Here is a 17840-nt window from a genome sequence, read left to right as displayed (position 1 = left end):
GATTGTAGTCCTTACATACTATTGGATCATGTCCATCTTATAATCAAATTTAGATTGTTTATTAGAAGTCTTAAATCCATTATAGATGAATAGTGCACCCAAACAAAAACAAGTTGTGTATCAAGTAACAATATATGAATTGCTGGTTATATTGCGGGAAAAATGCAACTGTACAAACAAAATCTTTTCTCATTTTCTAATTTTCCATTTTTGCAAAGGTCAGTGTTAGCAAGGGCAAAGTAAAATGTGGCTTCTTTACTAGCATGTTAATGGGGAATGGCCAACAAAACTCTCCACAATATGTACTGGAACTGATTGACAAAAAAAATAGTTTTTACATATTCATCTACGAGCGTTTCTCAGTCATCCAGGGGATCTGATATTTATCCAGCACCATTTTTCGAGCATCCACCCAAAATCTATAAAGATGTTACAGCCTCTTGTCACATCATTCTACATTTTTACACTATAGGACTGTAATGCCACACGGAAGGTCAATTAGTGCCACACTACAGGCCAGTTCTATGAAGGTCAATCAATCCAAGTCCAAGATTGAGCCAGAGCGTATGCTTATGCCCGTGAAGCAAAACAAAAGGATGTAGAGCAGATTTCAGGTGACTGCCACCACCAGCCTTCATTCAACGGCGTCTGGATGCACGTACTTACGTAGTTTAAAAAAGTTGCCACACGATTTCCAGTGCCTAATCTTTTGAAAGCATCAGGCTCATCTTTCTACGAAGATAAAATTTAAGAATGAAAATACATGATCAACGAACTGCATACACACACGTTACTTACGTAGTTTAGGAAGGTAGCAAGTCTATTTCCATCGACCTTGAGGTTGCTGTCAAAAGGACGCTGCAACAGATGTTTATATGTTTAACCCATCACCAAAAAGACTCACACTAGGAGTCCGCCACAAAGGGCACAAACGACACTCAAATCAAATTGAAATCTGTTATCTGTCATAAATACATTCAAAAAATAATTTAAAGCAGCCTCAAACTGCATATTTAAAAGTATATAATGCAAATGACAATATAATGAGAAAAAGTGAGATGTTTTTGAATAATGAAGTTATTTCCTTAAGGAGCATCTGTAGTACACATTACCGTTCATCATTTTCCTCATTTGCACATTCTTTCTCTCAGAGGAGTAATGGAATAACAAGACATGATTGATTGCAATCAGCTGCACACATAAAGCACATGAAGCTAGAGATGATATGCATGGATGGTCGCCAGATACAAAAAAGTGAGAAAACATTGCTTAGATGTCCACAGCAATGATCAGGCAAATTTTAGAAGATATGGGAAGCATGTCAAGCAGAATTTTCATCCACACACACACACACAAACTTGCACCCAAAAAGTGAACTTACCCTCGAGAAGTCGTAATGCGGCTCATACTGTCCTCCAACTCCATAGTTTGCAACCTGGTCAGTCATTGGCAAATGTGATTCACAGGAAAAGGTAATGAATGAGCCCCTCTGTCCACTGGACATGACATTGTTTGTTGTTCTTTTGTATTACATAACGTGTGCAAATACCCCACAATCTAACATCACAGATGTGCAATTCTACCAATCCTGTCATAACGGGTGCATTTAAATATGGATAAATATTTCTTGGAACAATCTGTAACTCAATTATTAACTTCAGCAGGGACTTCTTCTTTGACACAAAATAGTTTACAAATTAGATCTGTGGATTACCATAAGTGACTGCAACGTGGTTTCTGATAGATCAGGATGCTGTGGAGGCTTTAAAGGTCAACTTTTCGAAGTTTTGAACACTATAAACAAACATCAACTGACTTTCATTGTTTTGTGGTGGGGGCATAAACAGTCCTGCAAGGTGACTGGAAATGAATATGGATTGAGCACTATCACTAAATTCTCTTCAAAATACTTGCCTCTGTGCCATGACACCAAAGTCAGGTCCATAGGTTTTTGGACAGTGATACTATTTTTATAATATTGCTTCTGTATACTAATCTTGACTACGCAAAAAAAAAAACAGCTCAGGAAGACTGAGGTCAGGTGACTGACCTGGCCATTTAAAATCATTCTATTTCTTTGCCTTAAGTAGCTCTTGGTATCATATATGCATGTTCTGGGTTATCATCCATCTGTACTGAGAATCTGCATTCAACAGAATCTAAGCTAAAGTACTTCAGAATTCATCCTGCTACTTCTATCAGAGGTCACATTATCAATAAACACCAGTCATAGGCATGCATGCCTATGCCATAATACTGCCTCCACCGTGTCCGACAGCTGTGGTACGTGTATGCTGTGGATCATGAGCCCATTCTTTCTCCCTTTTTTATATGTTTTCTGGCAAACTGCAATCCGGCCTTTCTGTTCTTTGAGGTCACCAGCGGTTTGAATCTTGCACCACATTAGTCGACCCCATGATTTTCTAGGTCTTTGGATGTTGCCGGCACATTCCTCCTTTTAAAGAGCATGACAAATTGTTGATGTTGGGACTCCCAAAAATTTTGCTACATCTCAAAGGTCTGTTTAGTTTTTCTCAACCTAACAATGGCCTCTTTCACTTGCACTATCAAAACAGCTACCAAACGCAAATTCAGTACTTAAAATCTACTCTCAACCTTTGACCTCCTGAACATGTGGTGAACTAACAAGGAAACCCACCACAATTGATCACGAAACTGCTGGTCAGTCAGTCGTCAAATTCATCTTAAATCTGAGAAAATGGAGGAAAATGGCTCTTATTCCTAAATAGCGAAGGCAACAATGTTGTTGAACCCCTTGAAGTAAAGCTCGAAGATCAGTGCAGTGGTGTACAAAGGCAAAATTATGAATAACGTGTCACTGTTTAAATTCTTCTGCACCTTCGTCTTACACCGGTGTTTTCATTTTCACCCATTTTCATGTCTTTCTGTCCACAGTTGTCTGTATTTTGCTTCATTTTCGACTAATCTTTCTAACACCATGTGAGCATTGCTGTTTTTCTATTTTTTTTTTAACTGAACAAGCAACATGATTAAAAGTTTACTATTACTATTCATTTATTTATCCTCCAGTACAAATCTTTAGGCTGGGCTAAACCCTCCCCTTTTCTAAGGTACATGTCTTCTAAAGATGGCTCTTCTGACTTTATTGCATGTTTTCCTTCTTGGCTTGATATTTTCGCGGGAGGTATAGAATTTCCAGCTCATAGGTCAACCTGGACATCCTACTGAGCAACTATCATTCATCACAAATTATTTTTAGTGACTCGAAGCTTGCCAGAGGAAAGATGCTGGCAAGAGAGTCAGAAATCCCACACATCCAGACAAAGTTTCAAACTAAGAGAGAAAACATCAACAACCTCAGGGAGAAGAGCTAGGGCCAGATGACTACATGAGAGCCCAGTCTAAAGATGCATTTATATACATGAATCAGTAAGTGATTACTAACAGCAATAAATAGTTTTAGAAACGGTTAAATAGTTGCTGGTTCTTTACAGTGCTTACCTACAATCTACAGTACCTTTCAAAGGTTTAAAACAGTAACTGAAAAAAAGTTGACCAAACTTTAAATAGTTTGTTTTCTTTATAAACAGCATTAGTGTGTTGAGTTTCAGAGTGCAGTGTCAGACCGTCTTTCTTGACATTTATTTTTTATTATTCCTGACTGAGCTGTCAGCCCAATTAATAAGGTGTTAGGGTTAAAAGGGTGTTGGAGAAGCTTCTGGAGAATAATCTGTTACCATAGTGGATGCAGTTTAACAATGGAAAGAAAATGAAAAGCTTGCGCACTTTTGAACTGTATGTGACTTGGTATTGCTGCGAAGTGATGTTGTAGGGTTGATGTTGCTAAGGTAAAGCTAAAATGAACCAGGAGATTGTCCTTGAACCTTTTTTAGAGCCTGGTTTCAGCTGGCGCTCTTATTCTGCTCGTTTAGTTTTTTTTTTGTTTGTTTTTTTCACCATACCGTTGCTCAGCTTGTCAAATTCAGCTGCTCAAAAAGGTCATAAGTAATAGCTAGCTGCAACTACTGACTATTTTCAGTGTCAGTCTATCGATTATTTTCCCAAGTAACTCAGTTTGTTGTCTTTCAGGAGTTTGACAGAATATTGTGAGAGAAATGTGTAGAATATAGAACATTACCTGCAGTAACTCAGCTGTGTCTACTGTGAGGCCAGTGATGTCTTCTATTCTCTGATTGACTCTCTCAATAACAGGATCGTCCTCTCCTTCCAGCCATGCACTGGAGAAACAGACATGTATATGAGCACACTGATGCACACTTAAACCCTTAAAACACTACAAATATCCAGCTTATCCATTGATATTTGACTTTAAACAAGGCTTGGAATAGGTCGTCTTGATTTCCTTTCACCTCATTTAATCAAACAACTATTTAATAAGGCTGATGATGATGACTTGAACCCTCAAAACAGCCAATAAAGAATCAGTCTAAAAGCAGCATTTGAACTGTTTGCTCAAATTTGCTTTTCATGTCTGCAAAGAACCACAGGTGTCTTCCGTTTCCTTTAAATAACACTTCCAGTCCTTGAAACCTCTTTTACTCTCACGTTAATTGCTGAGGACACAAGTGTTGTTAATTAAAGTGTTCAGTGCTTAGGGCTCTGGGTGAAAACCAGAGAGACCTAGACCGTGTTCGATTCCTCACCTTCTGCTCATCATTTTATTTTATTTTCCCAGACTATCTTTGCTGTTTAATGCTTGACGTTGCAATCATCATTCTTTTCTTGTCAGAAATCGTTTGCCATCTGAAACAATCGCCGCTCTTTAAAATTTTACCTACCAGTTTGGCTTTTCACCTGATTCAACTTGCATTTTGCTGACTGCATGTACCATCATCACAACATAGTGCTATTTACCAGAGGCATGTGCGCTGTGTAAGGCTAAGGAACTTCTCTTGCACAAATTCCACAACAGTTTACAGTAAAAATGGTATCCTTGCAGCAAATAATAATTACAGGGAAAGACAGGGCCTCCAGATGGTGTTAATAATTAACACAAAAAAGTGATAATAATGGCATATGTAACTATGTATTAATAACTAAAACCCACAAGAGTAAACCCAAAGAACGAGCTACCTTTTTGACACTCTGTAGTTGGCTGTGGTCAAGACACCTGTTTTGGGGTCACGGACAGTAGCTCTGGCAAGCTTAAAAAACAACAATAAAACAGACACAGATATAAACAAATATATTACATATCAAGAGTTTATCCATTTTTTCCACTCAGATACATCTACATTATGTCACGCTAAGCCATTAATCTTACATGATATATCCAGCATTCTATATAACTTATTCTTATTTTGTATTCAGATTCAGAAAACAACTTTTATACACTGGGGATGTAAGGATGAAAGAATCATTACAAATCAAAATTAAAATAGAATTTGCTTTTGACAAAAGCAAATTACACTTTTTCCATACCAGCATGAAGTTTGGTCTCACTGAAGTTTGGATACGTAAATATTTTGTTATGTCGCCCCCTTTTTTCTATTTAGAGGCAAATGTGACATTTTATTTAAAAATTGTTTTTCGTCTCACCCTGGGTTTTGCCAGCTCTTTAATCTTCCCAATCTCTTCATCTGACAGAATGCCCAGGTATCGTACGATGTGAGGGCTGTCCCACTCGTCCTCTTCCTTCAGGGGCCTCAGCAGTAGACGAGGGTTCCTTCTCCCGTCATGGTAGCGGCAGAACAAACGGCTACGTCTTGCTTCAGTCTGGTAAAATATGGAGAATAACAAGAAAGCAGTAAATGTTTTGCATCATTTTTGTTGAATTATTCACTTGACTCTCGCAAGTATGTGGTGACGTGTTTCCAATTCAGTCATGTGAGAAGGGGAATCAGTACTGCATGATGCCAAGGCCAACCAGGGTCTAACCTGTGCTGAAGAATGACTAGAGAAAAAGGTCTGTTTATTTATTTTTGTCTTAAGCTCTCTTTACTTGTTTCTTCAACCTGAATCTCTAAGGAATAAAGTTCAGTGTCATTCTTGTGTCCTTATTAGTACATTCACATGTCAGCCTCATTTTATTGTTTACAGTTTTCAGTATCAGAGCTGTGTTGACTTACTGTTGATGTAAACCTAACTTTTCCAGCTGTTGCTGCTTTACAATTAAAAACTTTTCACTTAAGTTAGTTTGAAGTTATAGTTATGTGTATCAGAGAGTTAACAGTACTCCATGACAGCTATGGGAAAACTAGTTTATCTCCAATTCAAGGAATTTTAATCAGATGTCTGTTGATTGCCCTCTGCTGAGATAAATCTTGTCTTACAAGTTAAGTTCTTACACAATCATGATGTAATCATTCATGTTCTTACATAAGTTGCATGCATAGACACTTGCAATTCTAGTCCTTTATACTTTGTCGCACTACTTAACAGGACAAATGACATATTTCTTACTATAGTTCTTACTATAGGCTCCTGTACATTACATTGCTCTTCGACACCAAATACACTTTCTGATTCACTGATGCAGGTTGAACTGTGAAAAACTTTTGCAAATGATGGTTTGTATTGGGACTGTACAATTTGGTAAAAATATTGAATAGAGATTATAACTTTCAAATATTGCAACCGCAATTCAATTAGCGTTAAAATTTTGTAAAGTCAAGCATCTAAGCGTTACCACATCCACATGAGACATCCTCATAAATGTGACTGTCACACAATAGAAAGAATCTGTAAAACTACTGACTGAACAGTTTAAACCCTGGATCATATGTGCTGAACAATGTATACCCTACATTGCTACCTTTGAGATTTAGTAATTGTAAATCTAACACAAACTACTACAAACTTGAAATCGATTCCAGTTTGTATTAGTACAGCATCAGAAAACAGAAAACATGTTGTTTATAGTCAACTTTTCTTTCATTTCAGCTCTACATTAAACTTTCTTGGTGGCTGCTTAAAGATTTAGTTTCATAAAAAGTTAACACTAAAGACGTATAAGATAAAGTATTTTTGACTGCCTGTCTACTACTGGTCTTGTCATTACATGCAGCATCATTGTTAATAGGCTGTTATTTCTTCTTCATGTGTTACCATTTGCAGTCCCTCTCCTCTGCACAGAGCCTCATAGGCCTCCCTCTCTGGAAGATGGTCTGGAGGCCTGTTGTAGGTTCCCAGCAGGATGGGCTCCTCAGAGGCAGGCTGGTAGGACTGGTTCAACTCCTGGAGCTGCTTGAACAGTAGCTTCTCAAAATATCGGAGGTTTCCTCCTGCCCTCTGGTGGGTGGAGTCTGTCAGTACAAAAAGAATTGGTTGTGAGTGTCTCAGATGCCAAGCCTAGCCACGCTAGACCCAGCTCTTAAAGCTGCTGTCCGGAGTTTGAATCGCAGCGTCTCCCAAAACACTGGTGGTCCCACCCTCCCTCCCTCTGATTTCGCCCCTTTATTTGTGCACGCACGCAGTACATGAGAGAAGTGGCTGGAGTGCTGCAGCATCTCGCCTGTTTTGCTGTTTTCCCCTCTTCTACATTTAGTAAATAATAAAGGAATTACGTTAGAATGCTGTATTGAGTCTAACTTGTCCTAATACCAAAATAACATGAATCTGCTAGGACGAACCAGTAAAGTTTCAATATGTGATTACACTCGTGTATCCCTCTCGATGACGTTGTTTATCAAACTTAGTGCATTTACGCGTGTATATGTGTTACATTGTTTATTTATTTCTATCTAGAGTTCAGAATTGCATGACTCCTCTGACGAAGAGTGTTGGGACAGTCATTCTGCGTGTAAGAGTTGGAATAAACCGGCAAAACGGAGAAAAATGGAGACACAGTCGACAGACATATCTTTGACCTGCTTGTCACACTTTTGTGAATAGGCATAGGCCATTTATTGAATTGCGCACCGGTGTGTAGCCACATAGCCACGCCCACAATCCAAAACTGGGTCAATCGGGGACAAAGGACCAATCACACAACACCCCCACTTGTTCCCAACTGACCAAGTATAAACAATAACACAGTGCATCACATTACCATACATAATTTACATCAAATACCAAATAGAAAAATCACAAATCTGTCGATTCTTATTTTTGTAACAGCTTTTGTAAAAATATCTGCCACCATTCTATCTGTCGGACAATATTTAATTGTAATTTTCCCATCACAAATCACAGAGCGGACAAAATGATATCGGATATCGATGTGCTTGCATCGTTGGCGACACACAGGGTTTTTTGATAAGGAAATAGCACCTTGATTATCTTCAAAATAGTAACAGGTGTATAGTCCACTCCATTGTCCATTCCAGTCAACAAATTAGTTAAATAAAGACTCTCCTGTGCAGTAGCTGATAAAGCCATATATTCAGCTTCACAAGTGGACAAAGCCACAGTGGGCTGTTTCTTTGACTTCCAGGAAATGACAGGTCCATTTTCTGCCAAACTAAAGCAGTAACCAGTCACACTATGTCTATCATTCTGATCTGCTCCCCAATCAGCATCACAGTAAGCAAAAAGTGATAGATTATCATGTTTCCTGTAACACAACTCCTGATCCACAGTGCCTTTTAAATATCTCAACACATGTTTAGCTGCAACCCAATGTTCTTGTTTTGGTTGAGCAAGATATTGTGACAATTTACTCACAACAAAACTTAAATCTGGTCGGGTTGAGGTCATCACATAGATTAAACTGCCAACCATCTCACGGTATTTCTTTGGATCAGCAGGCTCACCTTCACTGCCAAATTTCATTTTCACTTCACATGGTGTCAATCTGGGTTTGCAATGAGTCATGTCAAATCGGTCCAGAATTTTGGTAATGCATCTCTTTTGATTCATTTTTATTTCCCCCCTTTTCTGGGCAAAATCGATGCCAAGGAAATGCCTCAATTTCCCAAGATCTTTAATTTTGAATTTTGCACCCAACATTTCCTTCACGTTCTCGAGGATTTGGCAATGACTCGCTGCAAGAATAATGTCATCAACCCAAATTATTAAAACAATTCTTTCACTTTCAGATTGTTTAGTGTAAACACAATTATCTGCTGTATTCTGAACAAAATTATTTTCAATAAGTACATCATGAAGCATTTTATTCCAATTTCGTCCTGACTGCTTTAGACCATAAAGCGATTTGTTAAGTTTACACACCAGTTTCTCTCCTGTTTTTGATTTTATCTCGAATCCTTCAGGTTGTTCCATATAAATTTCACAATCTATAGGGGCATGCAGATAAGCTGTTTTAATGTCCATCTGATGGAGTTCTAAATCATATTGAGCTGCAAGCTGCATTAGGGCACGTACAGAAGTCATATCTGCCGTAGGTGAGAAAGTTTCATTATAATCAATCCCAGCCAATTGACTATAACCTTTCGCAACATATCTGGCTTTGTATAGGGTCTCAACTGGATTTTCTTTAACAGCAAAAACCCATCTGCCCCCCACTGCATGTTTGCCCTCAGGTAAGGATGTTAGTGTGTAGGTATCATTCTCAATTAGAGAGTCCATTTCTTCCTGCATTGCTTTAACCCACTTCTCTGATTTGGGAGAGTTAACAGCTTCTTGCAATGTCAGGGGAACATCACATGTCACACGATAACAATAGTCAATATCCATCAATGATCTATCTTCATCAAATTTCACTTCATAATCGTAATCTCTGTAAAATTTTGGGGGTCTCCTCTCTCTTTTTGGATAACGAGCACTTTGACTACTCTCATTCTCACTTTGTGAGTTGATATTCAATTCACTCTCCTCTGTTTTTAGTTCTTCAGGGATCATATTAGTCACATCCGGTTTTGGTGGCTCCCGTACACTTTGTCTATATTTAGAATAGTCATATATTTCTTCATCTGTCTGAGTGTCACATTCATTAGTTGTTCTTGTCACAAATTTTACCAGCCTATTTTTCATCACTTTACCAGTGCTTGGATAAAACACTAGAAATGCAGGACTGTTTTTGTCATAACCTACAAATATTCCTTTTTCACAGCGTGTGTCCAACTTTTTCTGATCGTATTTGTAAGCAAAACACTCTGAACCAAACGCTCTCATTTTGGTCATATCAGGGATCTTCCCTGTTAACACAAAGTATGGGGTTTGTCCTAGTCGCCTGTTGAAACATCTATTTCTAATTATAGCAGCAGTTTGTACTGCATATGGCCACAACTGTTTTGGTAATTTACTTTCTATCAACATACAACGAGCCATTTCAAATAGAGTTCTCCAGGCCCTTTCTGCTGTCCCATTCTGATGGGGCGACCACGGGGCTGAGGTTTCATGTCTGATGGCATTTTGCCTTAGCAGTGACTGAAACACAGCTGAGGTATACTCAGTTCCATTGTCTGATCTTAAACATTTAATTTTTCCATATGGTGCAACATCAGCAATAAACCTCTCTGTAGCTTTGACAGTATCACTCTTAGATTTTAAAAAGTAAGTGAAAATGACTCCAGAATAATCATCTGTAAATGCAAGAGCAAATCTAAAGCCTTCTTTACTTGCTGGCTCTATTGGCCCAGCCAAATCAGTATGAACAAGCTCCAGTACATTTTTAGCTTTTTCATCTGGATCTGTATTTCTACTCTGAGCAAATTTACCTTTTATGCATACTTCACATTTCAGATTAGACCTCTCAGTTTTCCCTTTTATCTTCATACGTTTGTTACACTTTCCAGCTTTAACACATCGTCATAATTACAATGTCCCAATATTTCATGCCATGTCTGAATGTCATAACACACACTACATTGATCAGTTTCATTTTCAAGAGTATCTAAATAAAATAGTCTGTCATGTGTGTTAATATCAAAAATTGTACCGTTTTTGTGGATAAGACGATTCTGTCCCTCTTTGAAGATGACAGTTGCTCCTTGGGCCGTTGCTGCTTTAACCGAGAAGATGTCCTGAGAAAAGGATGGGACGTAGAGCGCCTCCTTCAACATCAGATCCACATCACGGCCTTTATTGTCTCTCATGCGCACTTTGGCAGTACCTTTCTTTAGCGCAATCCCGCTAGCGCGCTCTCCATCAGCCAACTCCAGAATGTGACTTTGCGCTTGGAAGTTTGGATCAAACTCCTCAAACTTCTCCATATCAGTGATGATATGCCTTGTCGCTCCCGAGTCGACCATGAGGCCCCTCATCCTCTCAGCGTTGACCGGGGCGGCGGCATCCAGCTGGACCTTAAAGGCGAACGTGTGGTCTTCCTCATCCACCGCTTGCTTCACCTTGTCCCGTTTCCTCCGCCGACAATTTGCGTCCTTGTGCGTGGCGCTTTTACAAAGGCTACACCACTGTCTCTGGTCTCTACGCTCTCCAATGGAAGTGCACTCCGCGGCTTTGTGGCCCTTCAGACCGCAGGTGAAACAGGTGAGTTTTGCACTCCAATTATCTCTCCTGTCTCTTCCTTTCACCTTCATCACACTGTCCTCTCCTGAGCCAGACGCACCACACTTCTCCGTGCTTTCATAGCTCCTCAGTTTAGTCTTAAAATCAGCAAATGACAACGTTGAATCACTCTGTGTAATGTGAACAGAGAATGGTTTGAACACATCAGGCAGACCTTTTAAAATCATTGCGGTCAGTAGACCGTCACTAAAGTGTCTCTCCTGCATTACGCAGCGCTGTGATGGCAGTCTCCGCACGAATAATATAGTCTGTGACGCTCTCATTCATACCCTTTTGAAGAGATGTCAGCTCCGTGTACAGACTTATTACGCGCGGCTTTCCCTTCCCTGCGTAATGGTCACGCAGGATCTGGAGCGCTTTTCTCCCGTCATCAGCAGCATCTCTCATTACAAGAGACAAACTTTTATCGTCCAACAACTGGATCAAGACTGCATATGCCTCTCATTTTATTTGCATCTGCTGCAACACCATCTGAGCCTGCAGCGGGGGCTCCACCCAGGATGGTGGTCTTCAGGTCCAGCAGACGCAAATGTGCCAGGAACTTCGTTTCCCAGAGCTCATAATTCTTTTCATCTCCGTCAAACAATAAACGATTCCATCGGCTTCCAAACTCTTTACTGGGCCCATAACCTGTTGGGACAGTCATTCTGCGTGTAAGAGTTGGAATAAACCGGCAAAACGGAGAAAAATGGAGACACAGTCGACAGACATATCTTTGACCTGCTTGTCACACTTTTGTGAATAGGCATAGGCCATTCATTGAATTGCGCACCGGTGTGTAGCCACATAGCCACGCCCACAATCCAAAACTGGGTCAATCGGGGACAAAGGACCAATCACACAACATGACGGGACTGTTGGACACAGGCTCACAGACCATGCTGATGCAGCACAATGTTTTCAGTCAGCATTTTTCCAGAGTGTGAGGTTAAGAAGCTCCCAGCTATGATCAAACTCAAAGCTGCAAATGGCCTCCGCATCCCTTGTTTAGGCTACGCCATAATGGATTTTAATATTGAAGGCCATGAGATAAAATGACGTGGCGTTTTTGTAGTGGAGGATGAATTCTCATCCAATCCCCTAATTATAGGCATGAATGTAGTGTGAGCATGTGGGATGTTATGTTCCATAACCCCCGATGGTTCAGTGTCTTTCTCCTGTCAGAACCCAAAGTTTCAGAATGCCTAGAGGGCTCTTTTAGCGTGTGCCGCGGGACTGAGGTGACCTCAGAGGATGGTTTCCTGGGCTATGTCTGGCCAGCTCGCCGCCAGGGAATCACCCACCAGCCGAAGGAGGTGGTGGGCTGGGGGCGATGTTTCAGCGTTTAATGCAGCAGTGCCTCAGTGGCCAGATCAGACTCCCTGCTCATCTACTTGGATGATATGGTCTACTCTCCTGATTTTGCCAACCAACTTAAACACCCGGAAGAAGTATTTGAGTGCCTATGGAGCCACAGCCTGAAGCTTCGACCTGACAACTCTAAACTGTTCCACTGACAAGTGAAGTTTTTGGGGCATGTAGTGGACCAGAAGGGAGTTATGCCAGACCCAGAGAAAGTCTCTGCTGTGGTTGATTGACCGGGTTCCCACCACGGTCAAAGAACTGAAGGCCTTTATAGGATTGGCCGGGTATTATAGACGTTTTGTTCCTGGGTTTGCTAAAGTCACACAGCCACTGAATTCTCTTTTGGTTGCGCATTCCAAATGACAAACGCTTAGCTCTCTGCCCCTTAGGTTGGTCTACCGAGGCCAAACTACCTTTGATAATCTGAAGAAGTACTGACAAAAGCTCTTGTTTTAGGCCTATGCTGTTTTTTTCCAAGCCCTTAATTCTCTATACAGATGCCAGTCACCAAAGGGTTGGGGCAGTGTTGGCTCAAGTCCAGGAAGTTAAGGAAGCGAGTAATTTGCTGACGCCAGTTGGAGCCTGCACCCTATGGAAATGCAGCGATGCTAATTAAGCTCATTTAAATTGGAGCTCCTGGCGCAGAAGTGGGCAATTGCAGAGAAATTCAAAGATACTTGACTGGAGCGGAGTTTATTGTATACACAGACATAACCCTGTTTCTCATTAGTCTGCTAAGTTGGGTAGAGTGGAACAATGCTGGTGGGCCAGCTTGTCATCTCAACTTTAAGGTCCAGTACCGTGTGGTAGAGAGAACATCAAACGCAGACGCCCTCTCTCAGTTCCCTGTGACTCGCCCTTCACAGAATGGCCGTCACTAGCACCACAGGTGTGTTTGTGTCAGCAGCAGTGCCGAGCAATAGCTGGGTAATTGAACAGCAGGCTGATCCTGACATCTAGGCTGTCAAGAGGGTAATGTGGAACAGGGGTCACGTCCCATGGCCGAATGGAGCACCCTCACTGTTGGCGCAGAGACTGTTGAAGCAGTATAAGGACTCTGTGTCCAAAAAGAGGTCCTGTGTCGTAGAATTATTGACCCTAACACCCAGGAGCAAATGTTCCAAATGGAGTGTCCAGGTCCCAGGCGTCAAGACGTGTGAGGCAACACATGAGAAGCCACAAGCGCACGCGTGGCGTGGAAAGGACCTTAACCACGCTTGAGGCAGGGCTTCTTTTGGACCAATATGGAGAATGAGGTGGGGGCTTTCCAGTCTGGGTGTATTGTCTGCAGCAATGCAGAAGGATAGGGCAGAACCAAGAGCTCCAATGAACCCGGTTCCTGTTACTTACCCACTGGAGGTAATGGCTCTTGATTTTTCTCTCCCTTAGTAGGCCTAGCAACTCATACCAGAACATCCTAGTTATGACAAACATGTTTACCTGCTATTCTGGGCTGTGCCCACCTGTGATCAGACAGCCAAAAACCACAGTACATGCCATCTGGTCCTCAAATAATTCAGACATTATTCGGATGACCTGCCCGTTTCCATTCTGACCAGGGCCTAAATTTTGAATCTGATCTGATGAAACAGCTCTTGCAACCTGTACAGGGTGGCTAAAAGTAGGACTATCCTATAGCACCCTGCAGGTAACAGGCGGGCAGAGAGGATGAACCAAACTGCTTAATATGCTCCATACGCTAGAGGCTGAAAACAGAGTAGGTGGCCCGAGTATTTACCAGAGTTATTATAAGCTTATAACACGGTTACATACTGTCACAGGGTGTGCTCCATCTTATCTGCCGACACCTTAGACTTCTTGTAGACATTGGGTAGGTGTTGCACAAGAGAAGCCCAATCATGGGTTGGTAGGCTGGGTTCAGGATCATCACCAAAAGTGCATGTTTATGACTTGGCACGCAAAAAATGGCCAAAGCTGCTGAAACAGGCAAAACGTTGTTATGACGGAAGGCTAATGCTACCCCTTATTGGCAGGTGAGCGAGTGTGGGTTAGAAGCCAAAATAGACAGGGCTGGGGGAAGCTGCATGGTGGGTGTGACCCTGAACTCACACTATACTGGCAACCGTGAGAGACTCAGGCCTAGTATATAGTGAGATCCGAGAGTGGAGGAAAGGACAGAGTTTTGCACAGGAACCTCTTAAACTGTGTACAGGTCCCTGCCACAGTAACAAACTACAACCTCACAGCCCACTGGAGAGGGACTACTGAAACTGCCCATAGTATATTGTGTTCCTGCCCCTGGTATACCTGCAGATGCCCACAAAGAACCGGTGCGATGGTCTTCCAGACTAACTCGGGGAGTGCCACCTCAACGCTATAGACTATAAGGACTGTTGCAGAGACTGCTAACATTTAATCATGGGGGATGTGGCAGGGTTGGTTTACAGACAGTTGCTTGTTTATTTACTTGTTGTGGTTTTTTTGTGTTTTTTAGTGTGGTTTTATTGAGTACTTATTGCATGTATTAATTACGAGCCGACCTCGAACGCCTCACCCGCAGCTCAGGTCAGCAGCATTAGCAGCAGCTGTGCAGCGGCATTTCCTCAGGCTCCTAATTATTCACATTAGTTACAGCCGCACAGACGGGTTCACTCAAGCCGCCACACCAAGTGTGACCAGGACGTGACCAGGTGACGGAAGAGAGGGGAAGCAACGCTGGAAAATAGAGGAGTGTATTCATGAAGCACCCCTTTTGCAGCTAAGTACCCTTTCTATCTACTTATTCCATGGTTTACTGTAAGAGTGTCTCTAGCGGGTCATTGTACACAGTGGGGTAATGACCTCTGCTGTCTGTTCGTTCTAGGAAGCCCTGTCCAGTGCGTGAGCCAGCAGAGGGACTAGTGGAGGACTGAGCCCTAGAGAAGGACTGGGGAGCCAGGGATTTTAAGTCTTGTTTTATTTGAATAAAAACCGGTGTAATTTTAAGGGTTGTTGTGGCTTTTTAACCTGCTCTAGTCCTAGGCTCCTTTTAACCTAGGTGGTGTTGTCAGTCCCTTTTTAAAAACTTGTTTTAAACTATACTTTGATTTTAAACTATTAGGACACGGCCAGCAGTGTCCCAGCCACGTGACACCACTCGCACTAGTCCATGCATTTGTTACTTCCAGGCTTAACTATTGCAATTCCCCTTACTGTCAGGATGTCCCAGTAGCTCCTACAGCTGATCCAAAACGCTGCAGCCAGTTTACTGATGGAAGTTAGCAAGAGAGATCATATTCTCCTATACTAGTTTCTCTTCATTGACTTCCTGTGAAATCTAGAATAAAATTTAAAATCATTCTCCTGACATACAAAGCTCTTAATGACCAGTCTCTATTAAATCTGAAAGACCTGATGGTACCATATTCATCCTCGCAGAACTCTTCACTCTCAGACTGCAGGCTTACTTGTTCCTAGAATTTCTAAAAGTAGAATGAGAAGCAGAGTCTTCAGTTATCAGGTACCTCTCCTGTGGAACCAGCTTCCAGTTTGGGTTCAGGAGGTGGACACCCTGTCTATTTTTAAGACCAGGCTTAAAACCTTCCTTTTGACAAATCTTTATAGTTAGGTCTGACTGGAGCCTGCATGTACTAAACTGACTTCTTCAATGTGCCTTAATTCTGCTGCTATAGGCTTAGGCTGCTGGGGGACCTCTGGATGCACTGAGTCCTTCTCTATCTTCCTTTATATTTACTATATATATACCGTTATTGCATTACATTCACTCCGTTTCTCCCCCTGTATCCTTTCTCCAAGTGTCCCGGTTCCAGAGCTGGATGCTTCTGATCTTAATTCTAACTGCTTCACACATGACACTGTCTGCATTGGGTGTCAAAAAACATTGAAACAGAGGCAGTGTGCTGTAGGGCTGGGGTATCAATCTAAAAGTTTCAATACTGGTTACCAATACTGATACCTTCACTTCGATACCGGTTCCCTAAACGATACTTTTCGATACCAGTTTTACAATATATACTCTAACAGAATGAAAATTGCATTGCACATTACTTTTCACATCTTGAGTTTAATTTTCCAGTGATTTCCAGTGCAAAAGAACATTTGCAAGCAATGTACAGTTCAGTACATACTAAGCCACCTTCGCCCCGGATCCTTCCTGGCCGACCCGGAGCGGTCGCGGCACACGCCGCGGAGGAAATGCGCCCGGCGGGGACGGCCCACACCCGGGGAAAGGTCCCGCGAGGGGATCCTCCCGCACCGAGCAGCCGCCCCTGGCCGCCGAGTTGAATCCCGGGCAGACTGCGCGGACCCCACCGTTTACCACTTAACAGTTTCACGCCCTCTTGAAACTCTCTCTTCAAACTCTTTTCAACTTTCCCTTAAGGTACTGTCGACTATCGTCTCGTGCCGGTATAGCCTTAGATGGAGTTTACTACCCGCTTTGGCATATACTGCAAACGCGCACTATTGGGGAATTAGGGGCTCTACTTTTGTCCATTTTACAAAAGTAGAGCCACGTTTTAGACCTCAGAGGCATCTTTTCCCACTTCGACGACACGCTACAGCACTGCAGTAAAGTCAACGTACCTAATGTGAAACCTGTCTGTGAAAGGGGGATTCGCGCCACAGCATGTTTTTTGATACTCTCATTACTACCGAAACATTTCGGTCGTTCCATTCAAAGAACCGAAGTTCGGTATTCAGCCTAGTGTGTTGACAGGTGTGGTAAAGCCAAGCAACCAACACTGAATAGTGGATGTACAAAATGCTGAGTGGCCCAACTGACCCTTGATCCCACATCAAAATGGGAAAAAGAAAATTGCCACAAGGTTGTCGAAAGACAACAGTCTTATCTCAATTCACTAATTTTCAGCCTTCTCAACGCCTTGACCCTCCAGCCCGAACTTGACACATCATAATAAAGGACGTCTCATTTCCTAAAAATGCATATGGAGGATCGAGAATGCTTGAAGGAGGTATGAGTGGAGGATGCAGAGGTGTAGCTTCACTGTATCCTGTGGCTGAGTCTTTTTGGCACGGTGACAGTTGAAAAAGGGCTGTACAAAGCATGGCAGAAACAGGACTCTAAAAATGTAATTGTTCCTTTTGCATTGTTAACTTACCTTAGATACTAGAGATAATCAAAGGTACAAACTTAATCCCCT

General features: G+C 41.9%; 1 protein-coding gene across 15 annotated transcripts in view; it reads right to left on the bottom strand.

Moving 5' to 3' along the window:
• Window positions 1-17840, bottom strand: part of p4ha2 (procollagen-proline, 2-oxoglutarate 4-dioxygenase (proline 4-hydroxylase), alpha polypeptide 2) — a 64528-nt gene that overhangs the window by 6047 nt on the left and 40641 nt on the right. For 2 of the 15 annotated variants that reach the window (XM_051937507.1, XM_051937494.1), the window contains 6 exons: window positions 7051-7247; window positions 5542-5718; window positions 5077-5147; window positions 4121-4220; window positions 1382-1435; window positions 667-732 (listed from right to left, as the gene is read on the bottom strand). The exons of 4 other annotated variants lie outside the window; for them this stretch is intronic. In XM_051937507.1, coding sequence (XP_051793467.1) covers window positions 667-732; window positions 1382-1435; window positions 4121-4220; window positions 5077-5147; window positions 5542-5718; window positions 7051-7247 — 665 coding nt within the window. Of the gene's footprint in view, window positions 1-666; window positions 733-798; window positions 859-1381; window positions 1436-4120; window positions 4221-5076; window positions 5148-5541; window positions 5719-7050; window positions 7248-10783; window positions 11554-17840 lie in introns of those variants that run through there. 9 more of the 15 variants (XM_051937505.1, XM_051937502.1, XM_051937497.1 and 6 more) reach the window with 9 other exon arrangements.

Source organism: Acanthochromis polyacanthus, chromosome 17 (assembly GCF_021347895.1).
Source record: "Acanthochromis polyacanthus isolate Apoly-LR-REF ecotype Palm Island chromosome 17, KAUST_Apoly_ChrSc, whole genome shotgun sequence".
Classification (NCBI taxonomy): domain Eukaryota; kingdom Metazoa; phylum Chordata; class Actinopteri; family Pomacentridae; genus Acanthochromis; species Acanthochromis polyacanthus.
Note: the sequence above shows the minus strand (reverse complement) of the source record. Positions and strands in the feature narration are given on the sequence as shown.